The sequence below is a fragment of the Buteo buteo genome, chromosome Z (genome assembly GCF_964188355.1).
Source record: "Buteo buteo chromosome Z, bButBut1.hap1.1, whole genome shotgun sequence".
Taxonomy (NCBI): domain Eukaryota; kingdom Metazoa; phylum Chordata; class Aves; order Accipitriformes; family Accipitridae; genus Buteo; species Buteo buteo.
Window position 1 is genome coordinate 9,912,888 of NC_134204.1, and position 21,491 is coordinate 9,934,378.

Here is a 21,491-nt window from a genome sequence, read left to right on the forward strand (position 1 = left end):
GTTCCTCCACTTTTAGTTTTGGGGGGTTCAAATGTCAGTGACAATGACGCTGTCGTTATTCATCTGGTTCTTAATAATCTGTTTGATGTAGTAATTCTGATTGCCGCTTGTATCCTAATGTGACAACACATTCACTGTGGTGCTCAATGGGGACCCTGAGCCGTCCTGCTCAATCTCTAACTGGTTAGCTGCTCTTACAGTACCTGCTAGTCCTCACTTTTTTTAAAGGCTATAAATCTAAACAAGCTCTAGGACTGTTTTGCCATTGAGCTTCCAGTGCTTTGCCTTTTCCCTTAGCAGTTGGTACACTGCAGCCATTTGTGCACAAGCAGAACTATACACATGAGCTTCATAATAGCTGCTACTTCAAATGGCTGTAGCGGTGGAGAGAAGGCATGCTGGTAGTGAGCAAGCTTGATACTGAGAAGATACCTGATGTTCTTCAAACATAGCTGGTGAAGGAGGGCATCTTCATAATGGGAAGAATACAGATGCAAGTTCAGGTTTCTGGAGATATTTTGAACTTAGTTCAATAGAAATTTATCAGATAGCAGTGTAGAGACTCTCTACCATCATTTCTCCCGGACAACTGTAACAATGAAGTTTGTAAGGGTGCTGCTTCCTCTTTGCAATACCTTCTTGGAATTGAAATCTTGCCTCAACTGAGAAGCCCAGGCTGCATCTTTAATCTTTTAAAACTAGTTCCCACCTGTGCTCACCACCCAGTACCCCTTGAGCTTCCTCACTGCTTTAATGAGTTGACTGTAACATTTTCTGTTATTTTAAAATGCTTCCTTGCTGTTGACAGGCTCTTCATGCTACAGCACAGTGAAGCTGACTGCATGGAAAATCAGCCTGAGAGAATCTCCAGATCTGGTTTTGGCACTAATATGAGGTTACTTCCAAACAGTTGATATTTGAATCAAACTGTCATATTTTAATTTGTTGTCCTTCCCAATACTGATTTATGCACTAAATCACAATTGCTTATGTCTGCTCTGTCCACTGTTTTGTTCCTGATACTGCCTGGTAGGTTTTAATAAAAAAACTTAATGAAGCCGAACTTCCATTGTGTATTTTGATGGGGAGGAACAGAGCAACAAAAGAAAGGCTTTAAATATGGTTTGATCATCCCTGGTAAATGAATATAGGCATTTGTGCAAACAATTAGCAGCATGTGCAGATGGAAATGCTGAAAGTAATGTGTAGAGTGGCAGCCTGTCCCCCAGAGATGGACACCGGAGGCTCACCTGGAGTCTCTGCAGAACATTTTGATTGAGAATACCACAGTGCAGCTTAGTACTCCTCATCTTTCATGTTAGCAGGAAGGTAATTCACTGAATTTTTCAGTTAACCTTGTAAATCTTATTTCCCCCACAGCCTTTTTTATTTTGCATTATAACAGTTTGGTGGGTACCACTTCAGCTGTGTAGCACATTGAAAAATAATATTGGGCTAAATATGGCTTTCTCAAAGCATTCTCTGAGAAGAATCCAGGAGTCTAAATGCTGACTTCTGGAGTGTGGGTAGTCAGTTTGGTGTTGTCTTTGTATCTTTCCTGTACATACAGATAAATGCTTCAAGACTCTGAAGTGGCAGACTAAAATGGCACACATAGTACCTGAAATAAATTTGGATTTTTAGACTATTCTAGGCTGTTTAGACTTATTCTAGAAGCTAATGACATAATACTTCAGTTGGAGGAGAGACCAGGGCTGTTAGGACACTGAAATTACAAACTAAATACTACCAGGTGGACAACTTTCCAGCTGATGCTTTTTGCCTACATTTTGGGGAAGGGCTAAATGTGTTAATGAAGTTAAGGAAGTTTTCTTCAGTTAGATGACCAAGGGGTTGCAGGGAGCAGTTCCAAGGAAGGTAGCTGAGTGACCATTTAGCTTGTGATACCCTGGCATCATCACAAGCTCCCTTCATTATGCTACTCTGTGCAAGCAACCTAGGTTTTATACTGATGTCTCTGCAAATCTAATGTAGTAAGTGTCTGACCTAGCTCAAACATTTCTGTTCCTTGACTCCCCAGACATACCATTCTTCTGCATGTGCAGTTCATGCTGCAGATTCTATAGAGGAGCTGCTGCTCTGCTTTACAAACACTACTTAGCAGTTGTGGAAATGCTGGTTATTAGAGCTGGATTGCGGACATTTTTGCCATAGTACACAACTTGAACCAAGCAGCTGCAGCTGGTTTCCTGGGATACCAGAGCAGAAGCCACGAATGGATTAGATGTTGTTCCCCTTTTGCTCTTGGACTCAATTGCCTAGGTTGTCAGTGTTGTCTAATCAACTTACATCGGAGGTTTGTTTGAAGTGTACATTATTTGGAAAGGATTAACAAAATCAATATGATGTAATTTATTTTGTAGCATGTGAAGTTGAAGGCTGGTGATGCAGTCAAAGGCAGGCATCTTTATCATTTGCTCTGCTTTCTGTGGTAGATGCAGGTCATCTACTTGTGTAACTCCCAAGTATCCTGTTAGGAAGGTTAAGGATTGCTGATAATGCTGTATACAGTATGTCTTAAAATGAGGCACAGGAGATAACTCATCAAGCATTCTGATACTTTTTTTTTTACCCAGATGGGTTGTATGCTGTCTTTCTTTAACACTGATGCTGAAAATTAGCAAGCTTTGGCCTGAGCACTTAAAAAGTGTTGGGAATATGAAAAAGTCCCCTGAAAAATGCTTGGAGGTTCTCTTTTCACATAATGAATACTGAACAGGAGCTTTCAGAACAAAACTTGCATACTTCCTGTAACAGGAATTTATAGGAAATCTCTTGCCATTTGTGGTGGTAATTGGGGGGTGGAGGGATGACTTTTCCAAACTTCAAAGCATAGCATGTTAATTTGGAACTGTATTGAGTGTCTTGAATTGCAGACTCTTTGAGAGACAGATCCTTACCCTACTGCTAAAACCTGGCAGTTGGTTTGAATGCATATATTTAATGTTGGTGCTATTGATAATGGACTAAAGTTAGTACACTTTGAAGTTCTTCAGCAGCAGTGTGGCCAAGAGATGAGGAGACTAAGCATCAAGAAATCTGTAGCTGAAGGCAGTCTGTTTGGGAGAGGGAAATCCTTGTTGAGAAACGTTTTTTCACTTCCTCTGATTCTAAACCTGACTTGAAACAAAACCATATATAATTGATATTGTAGATGCTATATGTGGATTCTGCTACTTCCTGGGATAGTAATGGCTTTGATTTCCCCTCCTGAATTCACATGACAGTGATAAGTTTGCTGTCTTGCTCCCCAACAGATTTCAGAAAGCACCACTTTCTGCTGACCTAATTGATGCCAAAGGTGATAATTAAGTTTTCTAAAAAGCTTTGAAGGCAGTCCTACTAGAGTAGGTATTCAAGACTGTACTAACAGGTGGGTGCAAAGTGGGAGTTACAAGGGATTCTCTTAAATTTGTATGATTGCTTAGCTATTGCCATGCAGGGGAGGAGAGCTCCTTTGTTACTGCAAAGCATCCTTGTAGTAAGGAGATGCTCATATTAAAATATAAGCGTTGTATCAGGGTGTATTCAGGTGCACTAAAGTTTTTTTTTTAAAAAAGGCAGGGGATTACAGTTTTATCTTTGTACTTAAATAAATTTGTCTGTTTAAGAGCAATGTGAGTATTTTCTTTAAAATTAACAAGTTCAAGGTGGTAGTGCTTATGTGACCGTTAAAACGAATGCTAGCCTTGCTATTCCTTGTCCATGGGTTTGGTGCATAGGAAAAGAAGCTGCCATTTCGTTGAACCACTTTGTCATTTAAAGTCTAACATTGTTGAGTTTGAAGTGTTTGGCATTAAAAAAAGCAAGCTTGTTGGCCTTAAGCTTCAAGTAGCATGGTATAAACTTCTGCTTTCAGTGGGACAGTTAAAGGCTGAGGAGTTTTGGACATCTGCAGAATATTCTGTATTGCACTAGAACAAACAACATCGGATACAAATCAGTGTAATGCTGAGCAGGCAGGAGTAGTTTTAAGGGTCAGATACTCAGAGGCCTTTAGAGATAGTTGTGCTGCTTGGTTGAGCTGTTTGTGTGCCTGATGCAGATGATGTGTGGTGGCAAGGCCAAGGTCACCGATTGTTGATCCTTTCTCCCTGTGAGCATGTAAGTGTATTTTGCGCTGATAGCCCAGAATCCTGCCTTGGTGTACTTCATAGGCATTGGTAAGGCTCTTCCAAAGAGGAGCATAATCTGTGTTTCACAGGGCCAGTTCAGGGTTGGAGGGATATGGAGGCAAAGTGTACTGATCTGTGAAATGCATAACCTTTGTGGTGCAGCAGGGACGGCTCCTGGATCTGATACTCGACTTCCCAGACTGCCTTCAGCGCCAGTGAAGGTTACAGTCTCTGAGAGATACCATTTTGCTTGGTTGAAAATGCTTTTCCTTAGGGGCTTATGTAAACTGGGACAAGGTGGGATAGGAGGAACTGAGCAGTGGTTCTAGGGAATAATGCTGAATCCCCAAGAATGGGAACAAAGGGAACACTGTGGGGTTTTTTTCAGGGAGAGTGCTTGGAGGCAGTTCCTGCAGTTGTCCCCCATGCCACCACCCTTGTAGTGCAAGTACTTCCTCCATGTGTTACTTGAACCTCTCTGCAATGTGACGGGGTGCATAACCTGAGATGGTTTTTGTGAGCTGTTATGTTCCATTATTGCCCCTTGTATTGCTAGAGACTTTTGAAACTGAAAATATACATACAGCATAAGGCTTTTCTTAGACTAAAATTTCCAGCATGTAGCTGCCTCTGTACAGAAACACAGAGAAACACAGAATAAAGCAGCTAGAAGAAGAGAGTTGACTTCTGTATGTCACCTTGCAGTGTTCTCCCATCCCAGTCAATACTGTGATCTCCCCCAAAATCTGCCAACAGATACAGAGCTCTTAAATATATGTCGTTGCATGCTTGCTTTACAGTAGCATCTGGTGAACTCTGTTGGGTTTTTTGTTTGTTTGTTTTTTCCAGGAAATTAATTCCATGCAGGAATATAACTGTAACCAGGTAAAAGTATAGCTTTTTAGACTACATAGGGGGGAAAGAAATGTTATTTGACTTCCAGTCCATTTGCCGTATAATTTTCATCCAGAGATCTGACACAGGAGTACGGTTTATTACATACATAACTTTAATATGTGATCGTGCTTAGCTTTTTAAATATTATTCACTAGGCAGAGAATGCCTTGAGGGCTATACTTTTTATTTCATTATATCTAGGTCTCCTAAAGCAAACCCTGACAAGTGGCAATTACTTTAAATGTACTGTTCATGTGTAGATAGCTTTTAAATTAGTTTGCAAACAGCTGTATAACTTTCAGTAGTTGTCCTAGTTTTGACTGGGGTAGAGTTAATTTTCTTTCTAGCAGCTGGTACAGTGTTATGTTTTGGATTTAGGATGAGAACAATGTTGATAACACACTGATGTTTTCAGTTGTTGCTAAGTAATGTTTATCCTAAGTCAAGGACTGTTCAGCTTTCATACCCAGCCAGCAAGAAGGCTGGAGAGGCACAGGATGTTGGGAGGGGACACAGCAATGAGAGCTGACCCAAACTAGCCAAAGGAATATTCCATGCCATATGATGTCATGCCCAGTTTATAAACTGGGGGGAGTTGGGGTGGGGTAGGGGTGGGGGCAGATCACTGCTCAGAGACTGACTGAGCATCAGTCCTCAAGTGGTGAGCAATTGCATTGTGCATCGCTTGTTTTGTATATTCCAATTCTTTTGTTGTTGTTGTTGCTGTTAATATTATTTTTCCTTTCTGTCCTATTAAACTGTCTTTCTCTCAACCCATGAGTTTTACTCTTTTTTTGTGTGTGATTCTCTCCTCTATCCCACTGGGTGGGGAGGAGTGAGTGAGCGGCTGCGTGGTGCTTAGTTGCTGGCTGGGATTAAACTGTGACACTGGTATTTGAAAAAAAAAAAATTCAACACCAATCCTGTTAATGATTTGATTTTGGGGAAATTTTACTCTGTGTATCAGATGGACTTATAAGGAGGAGAGACACCTGTAGTTGCCAGACAAATCTTTCATCTAATAAAATCTCTGAAGTACTTTGACAGTGTCTAGTCTGCAATTGTTGCAAAGTGCTGGAACAGCATTAACTTTTTCAGTGTCTGAACCTTTTAACTAATGACAAACTGGCTGTTTTTTTTTTAGTACCTGATGCCAGATGAGCCTTTAAGTCCTCCAGTTCTTTAAGGTCACTTACTGGAACCTAAATGGTATGTGAGTGGATACAGGCGAATCACCAAATGTGGGTTTTCTTTTGTGCTAGGCTAAAGAAAGAGTTACATCAGTATTAATGCTTATCAAAAAGTGTAATGTTTCAGGGCTTACTGAAAGAGTGAAACTAGCTTTCCAGTTTTTGTGCCACATCAGTGTGGCTGCAACAGGTTGCAAGACTAGAGAAACTGCATAGTTAATGATACCTGCTGTCAGGCTTGCCAAATGGAGTGCAAACAGAACTGCTTCCAGTTGATTCTGCCAAACACAGTTCATGCACTGGAAAAGCCCTTTTCCAGCAGCAAAACATTCTCTAGTCTTGGTACCTATGGAAGATACTGCTCTAATGTCTGTGTAAAGTTGCTCAAAGGATGTGTTTCTGCAGTGCAAATCTTAAACATCCTTACCTTCTGTGTGCATAGACACAATTTATTTAAAAATAGTGATCTACCTGTGTCATTATAACTTGGTGCAAAACTCAGGCACAGACACTGTTCCCTGTTCTAGGAAACTTTCAGAATTCTTTATCCAGTTTATGTACTAAATGTTAACTGCAAGCTGAAGAGGACAAGAAGCAAGCTGTCTTGTTCTCTTTATTGATTCAAGGTAATGTAAAAATTGTAGGTAGAGCACTATTTAAATCATCCTACTTGATACCAAGTGTGTGTGTGTATCTTTCACATGCTGATCACTGGTAACCTGACTGGGAGTAATGCATCTATAGGTTAGCGTGAGTACCACAAGGCTGTTCGCTTATACTTAAGCATCTGTTAATTCATAATCATATCTACTTTATCACCACTAGAGGCTCCTCCAAGTCATGCTTTGGATACGTTTGTGTCAGGAAGCAGCTCATGCTTTAAGGAGCATGCAGATGTCTGAATCTGTCAGTGTAACACCTCTTTACAAGCAATGAATTTTTTAAAATCAAAATAATCAGTCATTCCCTTGATGGTATGGTTGAACCTGAATCATCAATTTGAAATAGCTACTCATCATTAACTCCTGATGAACTTCAAAGCAATGTTGACTAGAAGCTTGTGTTGCTTGCTAGTAACTGGAAGAAACAAGCATGAAAATACTTGTAATGATGAGTGTGGGTGAATTTGCTTTTAACATCAACATATTTTATCCCAGCATAGATGAGGCTATAATTACCAATACAGATTATTTTAGGGTTCAGACACTTCCATGTATGTCTGGGGTAGGTTTCCCATGGCAGGGCTGCACTTACACTTGTATTCTCAAAACACTGTCAACTTTTGCTGCAAACTGATTATTACTGCATTGTAATTTGATAGGGTGTAGGCATCTTGCATCAGGTGCAATGTGTCTGAGATACAGGCTGTGATCAAATAGCCTAACAACATTAAGACCAAGTTGTCTGGAATTAATCTTGTAAGAGAGGAAAGAATATAATTATGGGATTGTGGCTAGCACACAAATATGGATGAATTTTCTGTTCTTTGCCATTCCTGGGTTTTGGTAGCCTCAGCTTATTCCATGTACAAGCAAGCAAGTCCTGTGCTCATGTCTTAGGTTTTTTTGCAGAGGTGTGGGTATCATTTTTCTCTCTATAGAGTAAGAGATAATCCAGTTCCCAAACTGACCATGTGGATGCTGCAATTTTTGAGTGTGGCAGCATACTGGAGCACTATACTGGAGCTATTGGAGACACAGCATGCATTTTTGTAGATTAAGCATCAGTGATCTCTAGTCACAGAGACTTACATGTGATGATCCTATTATTTAGAAAGTGGAGGAGCTTTTAGATGAGTCTTTGCAGGAAAGCAACATAACTTGTTTCTGTGGAGGCTTCGAAATAAGAAGGTGCTATGTGGCTACTGGCATTCACATGAGGACCTATTGGAAGGCTGTTATTTATTATCTGTTTCCCTAGCATTCAGCTAGTGTTCTTAAACTTCAAGACCTTAAAAAGGAAGGGTGAAGCTGAAAAATAAGTTATCCAAAAATCACCAGAAGGGTCTAAGTAGAAAGTGATGTCTCACAGTAGAAGACTTGCTCTGTCTTGGAGTTCTCTACTTTTTTTTTTTCCTCGAGGTATCACCTGTTCCTACAAATATCCATAGCCATAGATGCAGCACCTCTTGCAAGAGCTCTTACTGTCAGTCTGCTACTGCAGTTTAACTTGTTGCTCAATGTAGACTGCTCTGTTTTTTTCCCCACTGTCGTGCTTGGAGGCTTTTCTTCATCCACACTCCAGTTCTCACTAAAGGCAGACTGTCAATATTCCATAGATCTTGTCTTCTCTTTGCTGGTGTGCCACTTATGGGTGATCACTTCCCTGTCACACAAACAAAGTTTTTCTAAACTTAAGTCAGATATGCCACTTCAAATCAAGAATAATATTTATGACATGCTTAAATAAAGGAAGAATTTAATTTCTCCCTAGTTCCTTTCTTGGTACTGGTAGGCAATACTGCATGGTGTTGGAGCTATTTAAGGGTTGCTTTTAGTTGCACAATTGTACAAACTTACTTTGACTTTCCTTCAAGGTCCAGCTTTTTGTCCAAATGATCAGATTCCTTGCCTGTATGCTCGTCTTACGTCTGTCTCATTAAATTTCTGTCTTGACCTTGAAATCCTCTTGACCTGTGGTATTCTGAAGTGGTTCTTCCTGACTGCTACTCTTACCCTGTATGCCTTCAAACTTAACATAAATGGTTACAATTAATTAGATACAAGCTTGAATTTCAAGGATGTTTGTTCATGTACCAAGCTTACCTCGATTGCACCGGTTCTGCTTTTATCAGAAGTATAAAGGGTCCCTTAAATATCTATGCCGCACTGCAGATGAATCAACCTGCTTTGTACCCTTTTGCTGGCTCTTTCAGGAGATATTTCAGCAAACTGGGATTCTGGCTTTATCTAGATGTCATATTAGTCATTGACATGGCAACTAGTTGGAACATAGGTAGAAATATCAATGCTAGCTTTCACTTAAGTTTTGTACTTTTTCTTGTATATCTATCTGACCTGAAAGGTGTCTTTTTAAGCATCCATGTATTAATGATGATCAATAACAACCATTTTGTAGATGGTTCTCATCTAGCCATGTGTAATTAGCTTTTTAAATGGAACATGGTTGTTATAGCAGGGAGGTGACTTGCTGATGATCTGCAGGAGGTGAGGACTGAATGTGAAGGGACATGTTCTTCAGTAGCTATTTCCTTAGGACCACGTTGGGAGCATAGGTCTGTATGGTACTTAATACAAGGCAACTCGAGATGTGATTTAAACATCAGTAGTGTTTTGGAGCCAGTAAAGGCCAAAACAGTTGAATATCTTGTCCTTGTGACTACAGCAGCAGTGCTGTCTGATCTGCTTTTTTTTTTAAGCAGATGTTTGGTGTAAAAGCTAGTCTTCTGCCTGGTGTAATGCAGCTGTTAACACATAAATTTGCATAAGCTGTACTCTGGCAGAGTAGGGCTGGCAGCTGATGCTTTTACCCCCTATCCCAGGCAAGAGTACTTTGTAGTGTGAGAAGTTGCAGCTTAATATTCTGCAGGCCTCATTTATCTGCTTCTGTGTTTTAATTTTTTACTTAAGGTGGGTGTCTGTGTTTTGAAGTCATTAAATGAATTAAACATATCATTTGAACTGGGCTCCCTTTCCTTAGTAGGCCAAAAATTAAAAATAAGACTTTAGCAATTCAATAATATTGTGGAATTTGGGGTGGTTGTCTTGTTTTGAAAAACTAGATCTGAGCTAGGATTCATCTTTAATTCTCATCCCTTGCAGTGCAGTTTATGGGCAACCAAGTCATTGCTGCTCATGAGTAAAGCTACACTGTAATAGTATGAGCTCCAAATCATCTAAAGCACAAGGCAGGGGTGAAAAGAGTTAGAGAATGATAGAATGCTGAATGCCTCTTGAATTTGGCTCCTCACTAGCAAAAACCACCCAAAACCTGTTACTGTAGAAACAATAGCGTTAGGAGCAAGGATGGGTATGTATCAGCTAATGCACTTATTTTAGCTTAAACTTTAAACTTGATCTGTTTGAAGCAGCCTATGATAATGGAACTGACAGTGCATCATTATGCAAAAGTGTGAAAATATGCTTTTCTGCCTTGAATGTAGGCTTCTCCCTAGCAAATACCTTCTGACATTAGTGCTGGTTCCTGCAGTGAATTGGAGGATGCTGGGCAGGGAGGCAGCTTGCATATAGGTGTATCAGACCTCACCGGCTCATACAGGATTATAGACACTTTGCAGATGGGTTATACACTGGGTTTATGCATAATACAGTTTTATCAGTATAAGATTATAAATCTAGACTAATACAATGCTGATTGTGTCTCCACACTAGGAGATGGTGCTGCTGTATTTAGCTCTTTGGTTGCAAGTGGTACAGCCCAGCAGACTTTCTTACTACTGCTGAGTAAGTGTTACCCATATCTGCCTAGATTTACTGCCTGTAACCACATCCAAACAGGAGTGTTTATGATCAGTAATGCAGTGGCTTAAAAATAAGTAGAAGGGCTGCATAAGTGCTTAGGTGGCTTCTGTGTGGCAGCCGGCATAGACAAGATTTTGACTGCAATTCCTAGGTGCTGCCATTCAGTTTCTAGAAACATATCCCTTGTTTAAATGAAGGCTGGTATGCCAACTTGAGAAGTCTCGTCAGAACTGCTGCCTGCTGCGCTGAGAAAGGCAAAGTTGTGTAACACTGCAGCACAGTACTATGGTTTACACTTACAATGCTATAAATATTCCTTTCCACTTGCTGCTTATGAAAGAGGTGACTGCACGAAGACCTGCCCTGTGTTTTTAGCAGAACATGTGACTGGCTGTCCCTTGAGGAGATCTTTCCTCTTGCATCCAGCCTGGCTTGCATATGAAGAGAATCAAGGCAGTTAGTTATTCACTGACTTGTGAATGGTGCTTGTTTAAAGAATTGTCTACAAATAGTTAAATCAGGCTGAAGGAAAGGTTGTTCATATATTGAGCTAGTCTGGACATCTCTTCACTCAGCAGATGTAAATGGTATGGCTTGCTTCACCAAACAGTAAAGCAATCTGCTGTGTTTTGGTGAGTATGCAAATGGGGGAATGAATAGGTGAGTTTATAGAAACTCTGTCAAGACTGATGCAAAATGCTGCTAAACTGGGATACACTTTGGTTGTGATTACTTGAATTTAAGCAAACTAAACTATAGAATTGACCAGGATAAGTCTGAAGTACATCATAACATCTCGTGCTCAACCATTCCATAGATATGCCTATGTGTACATCTGCTTCATCTTGAAGTACATTACTCACCTAGGTCATAAAAGTTCAAAATTTGAGATTGAACAGGATGCTGAAGATGTTGTAGGCTAATGCAGTTCTTAATAAAAAAGACAATCTTCTGGACCCTGACAGTGGAGGGAGATGCCCAGAGTGTCAACCCTGTACAGACTTCACTGGAGGACTTCCACACATAATGCCAGAGATGCCAGTAGTGTAGCATGATACCTTGAATAAGCAGCCTCAAATATTCCTGCCGCTGCTCCAGCAAAACTCTATTGTTTTTACAACTAGAAAGAGATGGAAAACTGCTTTTTCTGAAGACACAAACTATTTCTAGAACAGCTACACTCATGTTAGAGCTTTACCGGTTCAGGTACCAGCATCCTCAGTTATACCTGTAGTAGGGCTATTTCAAGTGCCAGCTTCTCCTCTAAAGCAGAGACATAAGAGGAGATGTATGATTTGGAGTAAACTTTAGGTGCAGTATCACCATCTTTGGCTCCTTCAGTAAGTATGAGACACTACAGGGAGACTTAAGTTTCACACATTGGGAGTTATTCTTCCTATTTTGTTCAAAGGGGGAAGTCAGTGTATTTGTAGAGATATAAATAAGAACTGAGTCATCTGTTTCTGCCCAGAAAAGAGTCACACAGACTAGCCTCTGCATAACACACACCCAATGAGCCTGATTTCAAGTCATACAAGGCATGTACAGTCTGCGAGCAACCAACCAGAAGGTGTCAGACCCAAGAGCACAATCTCAGCATGAGGCCTTCAGTGATGGCAGAAGTTTCCTCACGTCTTGCCTGTCACAATCTCCAATATATTCAATCTTAATTTCTTTTTCTCAAAATCAGGCCTGATTCTGGAGTGAAGGTTGTATTGGGGGCAGAATCTAATAATATTTCAGCATGGGAATTCCTGGGAAAATACAGAAACCTCAGTATGATGTCAGCTTTCTTGTGTGGGAATCTGAAATTGCTTTAGTGCTTGGCTTCTGTTGTCAAAGCTCAGTAAAGCTGTTGGGCCAGCAGTTTGCCCTATGGGCAGGACCAAGTGGTTCTGTTTGGTGTTAGGTCTTATATACATGCTGGTAGTTGCCTTTTCTGTGACGAGGTGGCAGACAAATGCAAAAATGGAGTGAAAATGGGAAGGTTATAGGAGTACTTGGATGGCTCAGGATGCCACCATTTCCAACTCGGTATCTCTTGCTAGATGCTACATCTTCTGCAGTTGTTGTAATGATGGTGTTGTCTGTAGCATCATGTAAAGTCAAACTGACAATAAGAGTAATGGAAGTGAACCTGGCAGTTGTTAGCATAATTAATGTAGATGAGTGCTCCTGTAATCTGCTCCTTTACCTGAGCTTTGAGGGCACTGACCTTCAGTTTTGGGAAAAAATTGTCAAAGTGACACAGCTGTGTCTTAGGGGTTTATACTAAGGAGTTCAGAAGCTAGCCCTGTCTGGAAATGCTCTTGCTTTGCCATTATCAGCCTGGGACATAGAGCCGAGGCAGGAAAAACCTCTCTATCAAACCATGGGCACTGCAGGACTGACCTGTGCACAGCTGGAGATGGGCATCTGGCCCTGTGCTGGTGGGACCATGCTTGGTTGTGTGACTGGGGAGGGCAACAGCTTCAGGTGTGTGCAGGTGGCCTCTGGCCAAGGGAAACTTCTCATTTGGCTTCCATACTGTCCCCAGCAAGCTCCGCACACAAGAGCGTTAACAGCTGCCTTGTCTGAAGCTGGGAGCTCCCTGGCTCAAGAGCATGGACAATGAGTGTTTCAAGCCAGAGCCAAAGTGGTTGGTGCATGGTTCAGACTGAATGGCACAATTAACTGGGCAATACCATGGACTGTCCCTGCAGTACAACCAACTTCAGGAAATAAATATCTTCTCTAACTGCTGAACTGCTTGAGATCCTAAACACGGCTGACTTGTACAGGCTAACTTAGTCTTGAGATGAGTAGCAGCTGCTGTGAGCAGTTACTGTTATGAAGGCTAGAATCTCCACACTGAACTTCTTAGGTTACCAAAAGAAGACAATATTAAAAAAAAAAAATCCTTTGGTTTCTTTTGAGTAATGTTAGAAGAAAACGGTTTGGCTTCCAGGTACTGCTTCTTCTAACTTCATTGTTCAGAGCAGTTTTATTTACTCAGATCCCTTGGGAGATGGCCCAGGCAGCAGGAGTGTAAATGTATGAGATCACAGGAGCTTGGATCTAGACCAGCTTTACGGGGCTGTAGTGAATTCTCCCTGTATCATTCAGCTCAACTATGGTTTCATGTCTATTGTTAGTCCCGATTTCAGCTCTAAGGAGTAAAATACTAATAGGCGTGTGAAAGCCCTTTCTTTAAAGGTGTAATAGTAACTTTGACCATCATATCCAGTCCCAGCTTTATGAACATACACAAACAGATAAATAGTGAATAACAATTTACTCTTAAAAGAAGTTTTGGTAAAAGGAAACCTACTTTATACCAGAGCAGTTTCAATTGGAAATGACAGCTTTTAGTAATGCCCTAGATAACTAAATTAGGAAGTGTATACAAGATACGATGTAGTGTGAAACAAGAATGGGCTCCTGCCTGTCAAACCAGTCTCTGATTGTGTAACTGAACCTCACTTCTTGATTCATCTTTGCCCTACTGACTTGTGGCTCTATTTTCTTTCTTGTTTAGAAGCTGCATGTCCTTTTTATGAGATCTGGTTCATTCTTCACATTCAGGTCTTTGTGATTTAAATTCCTTGTGAAACAGTGTAGGTAATAGAGAATATAAGGGGTTTGCTGCTGTTAATGTTCATATGGCCATTGTAGCAGCAAGGGAGTTTTCAGGACTCACAAGACTTAATTGACCTGGTCACTCATCTTCTAACTTGGATCAGAGATGTGGTCCTAGTTCTCCAGGAACACAACAGATGTCAATAAACATTGATACAGTGCTGCTAGGAAGCAAAGCCAGAACTGGGCCTAAAATACCAGGCTAGTGCCTAGCCCTGCCACAAAAAATTACTTATGTCCTAAGTCATAATATCTGGAGCTGAAATAGCAGTGTTGGTCCTACATTCATTTTTACCTTGTCAAATAGTTAATGCAATGTGGCTAACTTTAATGCTGAATGCCCTCTGACCAGTCTGGGTCAGCTGCCCTGGCTGTGTCCCCTCCCAACTTCTTGTGCCCCTCCAGCCTTCTTGCTGGCTGGGCATGAGAAGCTGAAGAATCCTTAACTTAGTCTAAACACTACTTAGCAACAACTGAAAATGTCAGTGTGTTATCAACATTCTTCTCATACTAAACCCCAAATGTAACACTATACCAGCTATTAAAAAGAAAATTAACTCTCTCCCAGCTGAAACCAGGACATACCTGCACATGGAGTCAGTAGGAGCTTGTCTGTGGGCTGTAACAGATAATAACAAAAAAAAGAAGCACAAAATAGTTAAACTCAAATGCTTCCTTTATATCTGATCTTAAATACATGATGCTCATTTTCACTGATGCTGCATTCTCATAGGGCTTGCATTAAGCTTGTGATGTTTTAAAATAAAAATTATCTTTAACTGGCACTTCCAGAAACACTAAGCAGTCGCAGTTTCTGTTGGCCACTGTGAAAGCTGCTGGTGTTCCCGATTTCCCCGTATCAGATGGTAGCTTTTCAGGAAATGTGTGCTCTTCCCATCCATGGCCTTTCTGCAGTAGGCAGATAGGATGGATTCACCATTCCTACCCTTGCTGCCTAAAAAATGAGAGATCTAGGTTTTGTCAGTTTGGGAGGAGTAGAAGAGATCCTTGTCAGACTACAAAAGTGTCATGTGCAGCTAGGCTGGAATAAACACTGAATTTCTATACAGCTGAAGCTAGGAGGGAGTCCTGCCTGCATTAGTGCTCCCTACTGAGAGGGAGATGATACTAATATGTAAGTGTCAAGTCAAGTATATGGCAAGATCTCTAGAAACAAAGTCACTGTACTAATTGTTCATAGCGACTGAATCAGGACTTAACTCAGTGGTTGGTAGAAACATTAGGTTTATATTTTCAGTCAAATAACTGGCATGCATAGATTTTGCTGTGGCTTTGCCTTATCAAGAGATGGAAGAAAAATAACAAACCTGAAGTGCAGTCACTAATGATGCACAGGAGCAAGGCAGTAAAACAGGCAACAAAGTGACTGTGTGGTAACAATATTCTTAAAATATGTGTCGTGGTGTAACTTAGAGGTTGAAGTTCTTGTGCGGTAGCTGTAAATGCCTGTAAAGGGCTGAATCTTTTGCCAGGCTGGTCTATTCAATGTAACACCAGAGGAGTTTATTCTTTTTCTAGAGCCTGTAAGTATGACTAGTTAAAAATTGGGGAAGGAGGGATATGGGTTGATGACTGTGGTCTCCACCTTCCTAGCTATTGAGTATGTTCAGTGATGTTGAAGAGGCATGGCAGGCAGGCAGCTAAAATCAGGACCCTGAAGCAGGATATCTCTGTTCAGTTTAAGCTCAGCTAGAGGAGTCAAGCACATGGTGAATGCAGTAATAGTTGGGTACTTGTAGGTAGGGGACTGAGCTGCATCTTAGTTCTCCTAAGTTAGTTGGGCTGTAACTGAGCTAGCAACAAGCTGCCCTAAAACTCTGCCACTCTCCAGTACCTAGCAGCCTGGCCGAACTTACCAGAAATAAGCTCAGATAGCTAGTTTGACTGAACATCAGTGAAATTGTAGGGAGGAAGCCTTTATGTGAGCTCTAGTTAAAAAATAAGTTTATTAGCCAATTCAGTCTTTTTGTCTCTTAACGTGTTTAGAATTGGGCTTTTAGTGGGGATGGGGGGGAGACCTATAATTGTGGCTGTTGCTGCGTCTTTGCAAGCAGTCTTGCAGCTTGTTTTGGAAATTCTTGGCTTGCTTAACCCACTCAGAAACTCAAATAGCATTCAGTGAGAGCAGAGTGGGTTTATGTAATTTTCCATGATTTCTCTTACAGAAGAAATGCAGAGTAATTCTCTGGGACCTGTTTGTAATGCCCTGGAAAAGCATTTGGTTTCACTTTTCAAATTCTGGATGATCTCAACATAGGGACCTGAAAGTGATGCTTTTGTTTGTTTTGAAAAAATCCCTGCCTGTAATGCGGGGTTTCCTAGTTCAGTGGCTTTTGGCTCTGAAATTGGGTTTGTAGAGAAGCTTCACTTGCTTTATGCTCCAGTACAGCATCTCAATGTGCTAAACAGGCTAGTTAGAAATGGCTTATCAAGAAGTAATGTGTTTCTGATTTCTCTAAATATGTGACTGGTTACAGGAAAGTTTGGGTCTCAGCTGCCTCCACATGAGAAAAAAAGATTTCTCTCATGTCTATCCACTTGCGTTTTCTGGTGCCAGAGCTCAAGAGGCATCCTTCATGGCAAAACATCAGCTTTATTTAATTTTGTAATGATTGTTAACTGCAGACAGGCAGATAGGCTTTTTCTATTAAAGTTGTGGCTGTGAAACAGGATTTAGAGGTTTAAAACAGTCTGCCAGGATCTACAGCTTCTGCATGAGTCTGCATCACATACAGAGACCATAACTAGTCCTCCAGGCTCAGCCTTTGCAGTGGTCTTCTTGAGGCGAGACCCTCAGGGTTAGACAATTCAAGAGCAGAGGACTTTTACTGAGAGGAATGAGACCTGCACCCTCAGTTCCTTGACCACATGTGTGGGATATAAAGATGGTAATGCTGGTACACTACTGGCAGTATGCTTTTTTTGGTCACCTAGAAACTGTACCTGTGTAGAAGACACATAGGTTCTGCCAAAAAATCTGGTAGTTACTCAACTCTGAGTTTTGTTATCTTTTGCATTTTTAATCTCGGTCTTTGGGCTGTTTTATGTTTTTGATCTCATGAAACTCTCATGGGCTTTCTTGGGAAAACCCTGGTGGTCCAGAGGAGTCCGCAGCTACATGATGCAAGCCCTTGAGCTGAAGTGAATCTGCTCTCCCCTGGGTCAATCTCAGCTCTGCTCCCACTGCAGGGTGGCATGTTGTAGAGCCAGGCATTTCCTTGCTGCAGCAGGCACTGTCTTCTGAGGTGGTATGGTGACAAGAGACATTCACTTGCTCTTCTTGGAGCAGTGCCATTTGTGTAACTGACCTTAAAACATGGGCTAGGATTGTTTAAGCGGATCATAAATCTTTTGGTGGTGAGCATGCTATGGCAAATGACTGCAGGGTGAGGACTCTGCTGTAACACGCCCACATACTGTCAGTGAGCAGGCGTGCACAGAACGTAAAGCCATGTGAGCTGCTGAATTTGTTTCATAAAGGTGAACAGAAAACCTTCTTTTCTTGGCTACCTGGCACTCTGGTCCCACAAAATTTGGGTTGCAAGGCAAAGGCATATGCTGATCTGGAAGTAGAACTGTAGCCAGGTACTTAACGGCTCAGTAATCCAATTTGTTTGGTTACCTGCTTCTGTTTCTGGGAATAAAACTTCCCATACCTTGTCCTATTGAATAAGGTCAGCAGCCCATGTCCAAGTGGTGTGGTTAGATACTGAAGTGGAAGGGAGTGGCCTGGGATTCTGCTGTCACCATGTGCATCTTGTTTTGGGGATCTCTTCTTGCATTCTCAGTCGCATGTGAGCCTGACTGTGGTGCAGGGGCCAGGAGATGCTTCTCTGGAGATCCTACGCTAGACTGGTGGTGGGACTTTCTTGGCAGGTTGAGCAGTGTTAAGGGAAGGGTTTGTGCTCCACATCAAGCAGCGTGTGAGTCCCCCTTTCAGAGGGGAGTGTTTTTGACGCTTAATCAGTTGAGATTCAGCCATCTTTCCTACTGGCTGGCTTTTCTGACTGCTGTGAATGGCAGGACAGCACAGAGAAGTTAAAATCCAGAGCTGGGATCTCTGCACTCTTCCCACAACTGACTCAGCTCATAGTCTTGCCCTGCAGCTGGCTGCTGACCACTGAAAGGTAATGTTTGCTGTTACCGCCCATCAAAATTTGGTTCATCAAATTGCACTGATTTGTTAAACAGACACAGATAGTATTCAGAATTGGGAAATGCTTGCAGTAGCTAGACATGTAGTATTAGGGACACAGGTAAATGGACCAGCTTAACTCTTGCCCAAGAAAGTAAAAAAAACTTTGGATCTCAGTAGAGAAAGTATCTTAAGAAATTTTTTTCTGCACAGAAAGAGTAATTTAAAATATTTGCACTGACAAATGTAGAACAGGTCTATTCACCTTAGCAAACATTTTTAGCCTGCTTCTGAACCAAGAAAGACAGCAGTAGTGTCTTGAGCTCCAGCTTTTCAAATCTGTTTTACCCTGTTTAACAGCAGTTGTTGGATAGTGCTTCTTAAATTAGGATGTGGTAGATGTCTTTTGGCTTGTTTTCCGAGCTTTACCAGCCCAGGTCCGTCCTGGAGTTCAGCTTTTTTTGTTCAGTTAGTGTTTTGCTCATTAAAAATTGTGTAGAGTTACACTGTGGGTCCACATGGGCACTGGTATATAAAGTGAACAATTTAATGGCTTTAATTGAAATAGTTTTTTTTCCAGTTTTTCACTGTGATGGTTGCTGGTTGATCTTTCTCTTTTTTTTGTACTGTTTCATAACTAAAATATTTTGCTTTTTTCCAGGCTCACATTAAATTTCCTATCGACTATCCATATTCACCACCTACCTTCAGATTCCTGACCAAAATGTGGCACCCCAACATTTATGAGGTATGATGTTTTTAAAAAACTTTCTCAGGCATGTGAAAAGGCTTTCTACTGCCGTAAACTTCTGGAAGATACTAAATGTTTCTAGCCATAACTTAAGTGGTTAGCCGTTGGTGTTAAATGTCAGCTTCATGGTTGAACAGGTAAATCTAAATGTTGTAGGACGTTCTGTTCTTGCAGGCAGGGATGGAGCTGTTCTGATACCTGCAGGTGCAGCAGGCAGGCCCAGCCAAAACACCATGCCATGAGTGTTGGCAGTCTTAGGGGATTCTTAGGTCAAGGCTAGTGTGTGGGGTCTTACCTTACTGTGATACTTAGGCAACTAGTCATTGTTTGTATGCAGTTCAAATACACTATAATTTGAGTATATCCTACAAAATTGTGTGCTGAGTCAAGAAATAATGGAAAACAGTCTTCCTGCAGCAGTCAGCCTGGGAATGAAAGGGTTTGGACTGGGGGTGCCCTGACTGCAGAAAGAACTGGCGCTGGACTGTAGTCCAGCTTCAGGAGGAGTCATGCACAGCTCAGTCACTGGGAGCTGGGACCACAGTGAACGGAGAGCTCTGCACTTAATGTCCACTAGCCAATTTGAAGTGGCCCTTAGTTCAGTGCATGTATGGGTCACGTTCACAGGGTAATGCTGTCAAGTCTGTAATTGGATCATGGTGCAACTATATAGCAGGTCCAGAAGGGGAATGATTTTATGTAGGAGCAATTGGTTCAAATTACCAAATTTTGCAGAGCTGTATTGGAAAGCTGAAGGCCTGTTTTGGCTCAAAACTTGATTTTAGTGGAAGCCAGTCAAATTCTTGCTAAACTTTTGGATATCCTAGAGACGTGTCAGCCTGCTAGGAGTACTGGTTGAATAGTTTGAGGAGCTAAAGGCCTTTCAAAATGTGCTGGTTGGTACAGCTCTGTCAGCTTATCACTAAGGATAAGCTAAGGAGGTCCTAAGGAGGTCCTGCAGGCTTCCTTTGGACCCCTTCAAAACAGGAATGTCACTTCTCTTCCTTGCTGTGAACAAACGATGGCTTCAGTTGATGCCTTGGGTTTGGAAGGCCTTTTTCTAACAAGTTGTTGCTGCTAAATGTCCAGCCTGGAATGAGCGTACTTCAAATGTCATGGTGAAAACCGCTTAGTTATAAATGGCCAAAAGCCTCTCCAAACTTCAGTGCAGAACAGGATAGTAATTGGCTTTAATTACTGGATGCTCAGAAGGATTGCCCTAAGCCCAGGGACATCCTGAAATCAGTCATCTAACAGTCTTCTGACTTGAGTTTTGGACTTGGCACAGAATCTTGCGTGTAGCCAAGGATGGTGTTTCTCTTTAAGGCTCTATTTTAGTTACATGAGAGTTTGATCTATAAATAAAGACAACATTGAGACCTGCAGATTATTGCAGATCCATACTGTGGATGTTGATTCTGAATCCAGAAATTCTCATGCAGGAGGTGAGTGGGAAATGGTTACTGAAATGGTATGTACAAAATGAGTCTTGGAAGGGACCTCTCCCAGTCCTGGTGGGAAAGATAAAAAATTGGCTCTAGAAACAACTGAAGGTAGGAGAAGAAACTAACCTAAAACTTGATGGTATATTTTGGGATTACTCTTCAAATACTCCAGCTCTCAGCTTTGTACTTTGTGTTCGTAGCAGTATTTCTTGGAGCTGGGGGAATCTGAAGCAGCTTGCAGGCTGTTTTGGAAACAACATTTAAGCAATGAAGATGAGGCAGTGGGATAGCTCCAAATGAAACTGAGAATAAATCAGCAAAGGGCTTGAGGTTTGAGGGTTTGTCAGGAGCAGTAAAAAAAAATCTTTTAGTGCAAGGAAGATGAAAGAAAGTAGCAGTTTACAAAATCTTTTGGTGGGACCAGACGGAGAGGTTGGAGCTGACGTTCCAGTTCTGAGCAATGAGACTTGAGTAACTTGTGTGTTTTTCCCCATCTCCAGTTTCTTAGGTCATCTAGTTGAATTTTGGTAAAACTGCATTCACTTGTTCTTTTATTTTTATGACATAACAGTTCTGGTAGAAATATAGGCCATTTCCCATTGGCAGATGAATACTCTATCCTCCTTGTTTATATCTTTCAAAAAAATGTATGTAGGGAAAGGCTCTCCCCTTGACTACTCTGACCCCTAAAACCTTGTGCTGATCTTATCAGGCCCCATGATACCTTTACCGTTCCAGACCCTATAATGTGCTGCTGCCCTGCTTGAATTCCCAAATATGGAACATTGTTGCAAGAGGGAAACTTCTCACATCCTTGCTTCCCTCTATATTTTCATATTGCTGAATCCCTGCTCCT

General features: G+C 41.4%; 1 protein-coding gene across 2 annotated transcripts in view; it reads left to right on the forward strand.

Moving 5' to 3' along the window:
• Nucleotides 1–21,491, forward strand: part of UBE2R2 (ubiquitin conjugating enzyme E2 R2) — a 57,804-nt gene that overhangs the window by 23,686 nt on the left and 12,627 nt on the right. The window contains exon 2 of one of the 2 annotated variants that reach the window (XM_075019911.1): nucleotides 19,101–19,187. The exons of the other annotated variant lie outside the window; for it this stretch is intronic. Within the exon in view, the coding sequence (XP_074876012.1) occupies nucleotides 19,101–19,187 (87 nt within the window). The remainder of the gene's footprint in view (nucleotides 1–19,100; nucleotides 19,188–21,491) is intronic. 2 annotated transcript variants of the gene reach the window in all.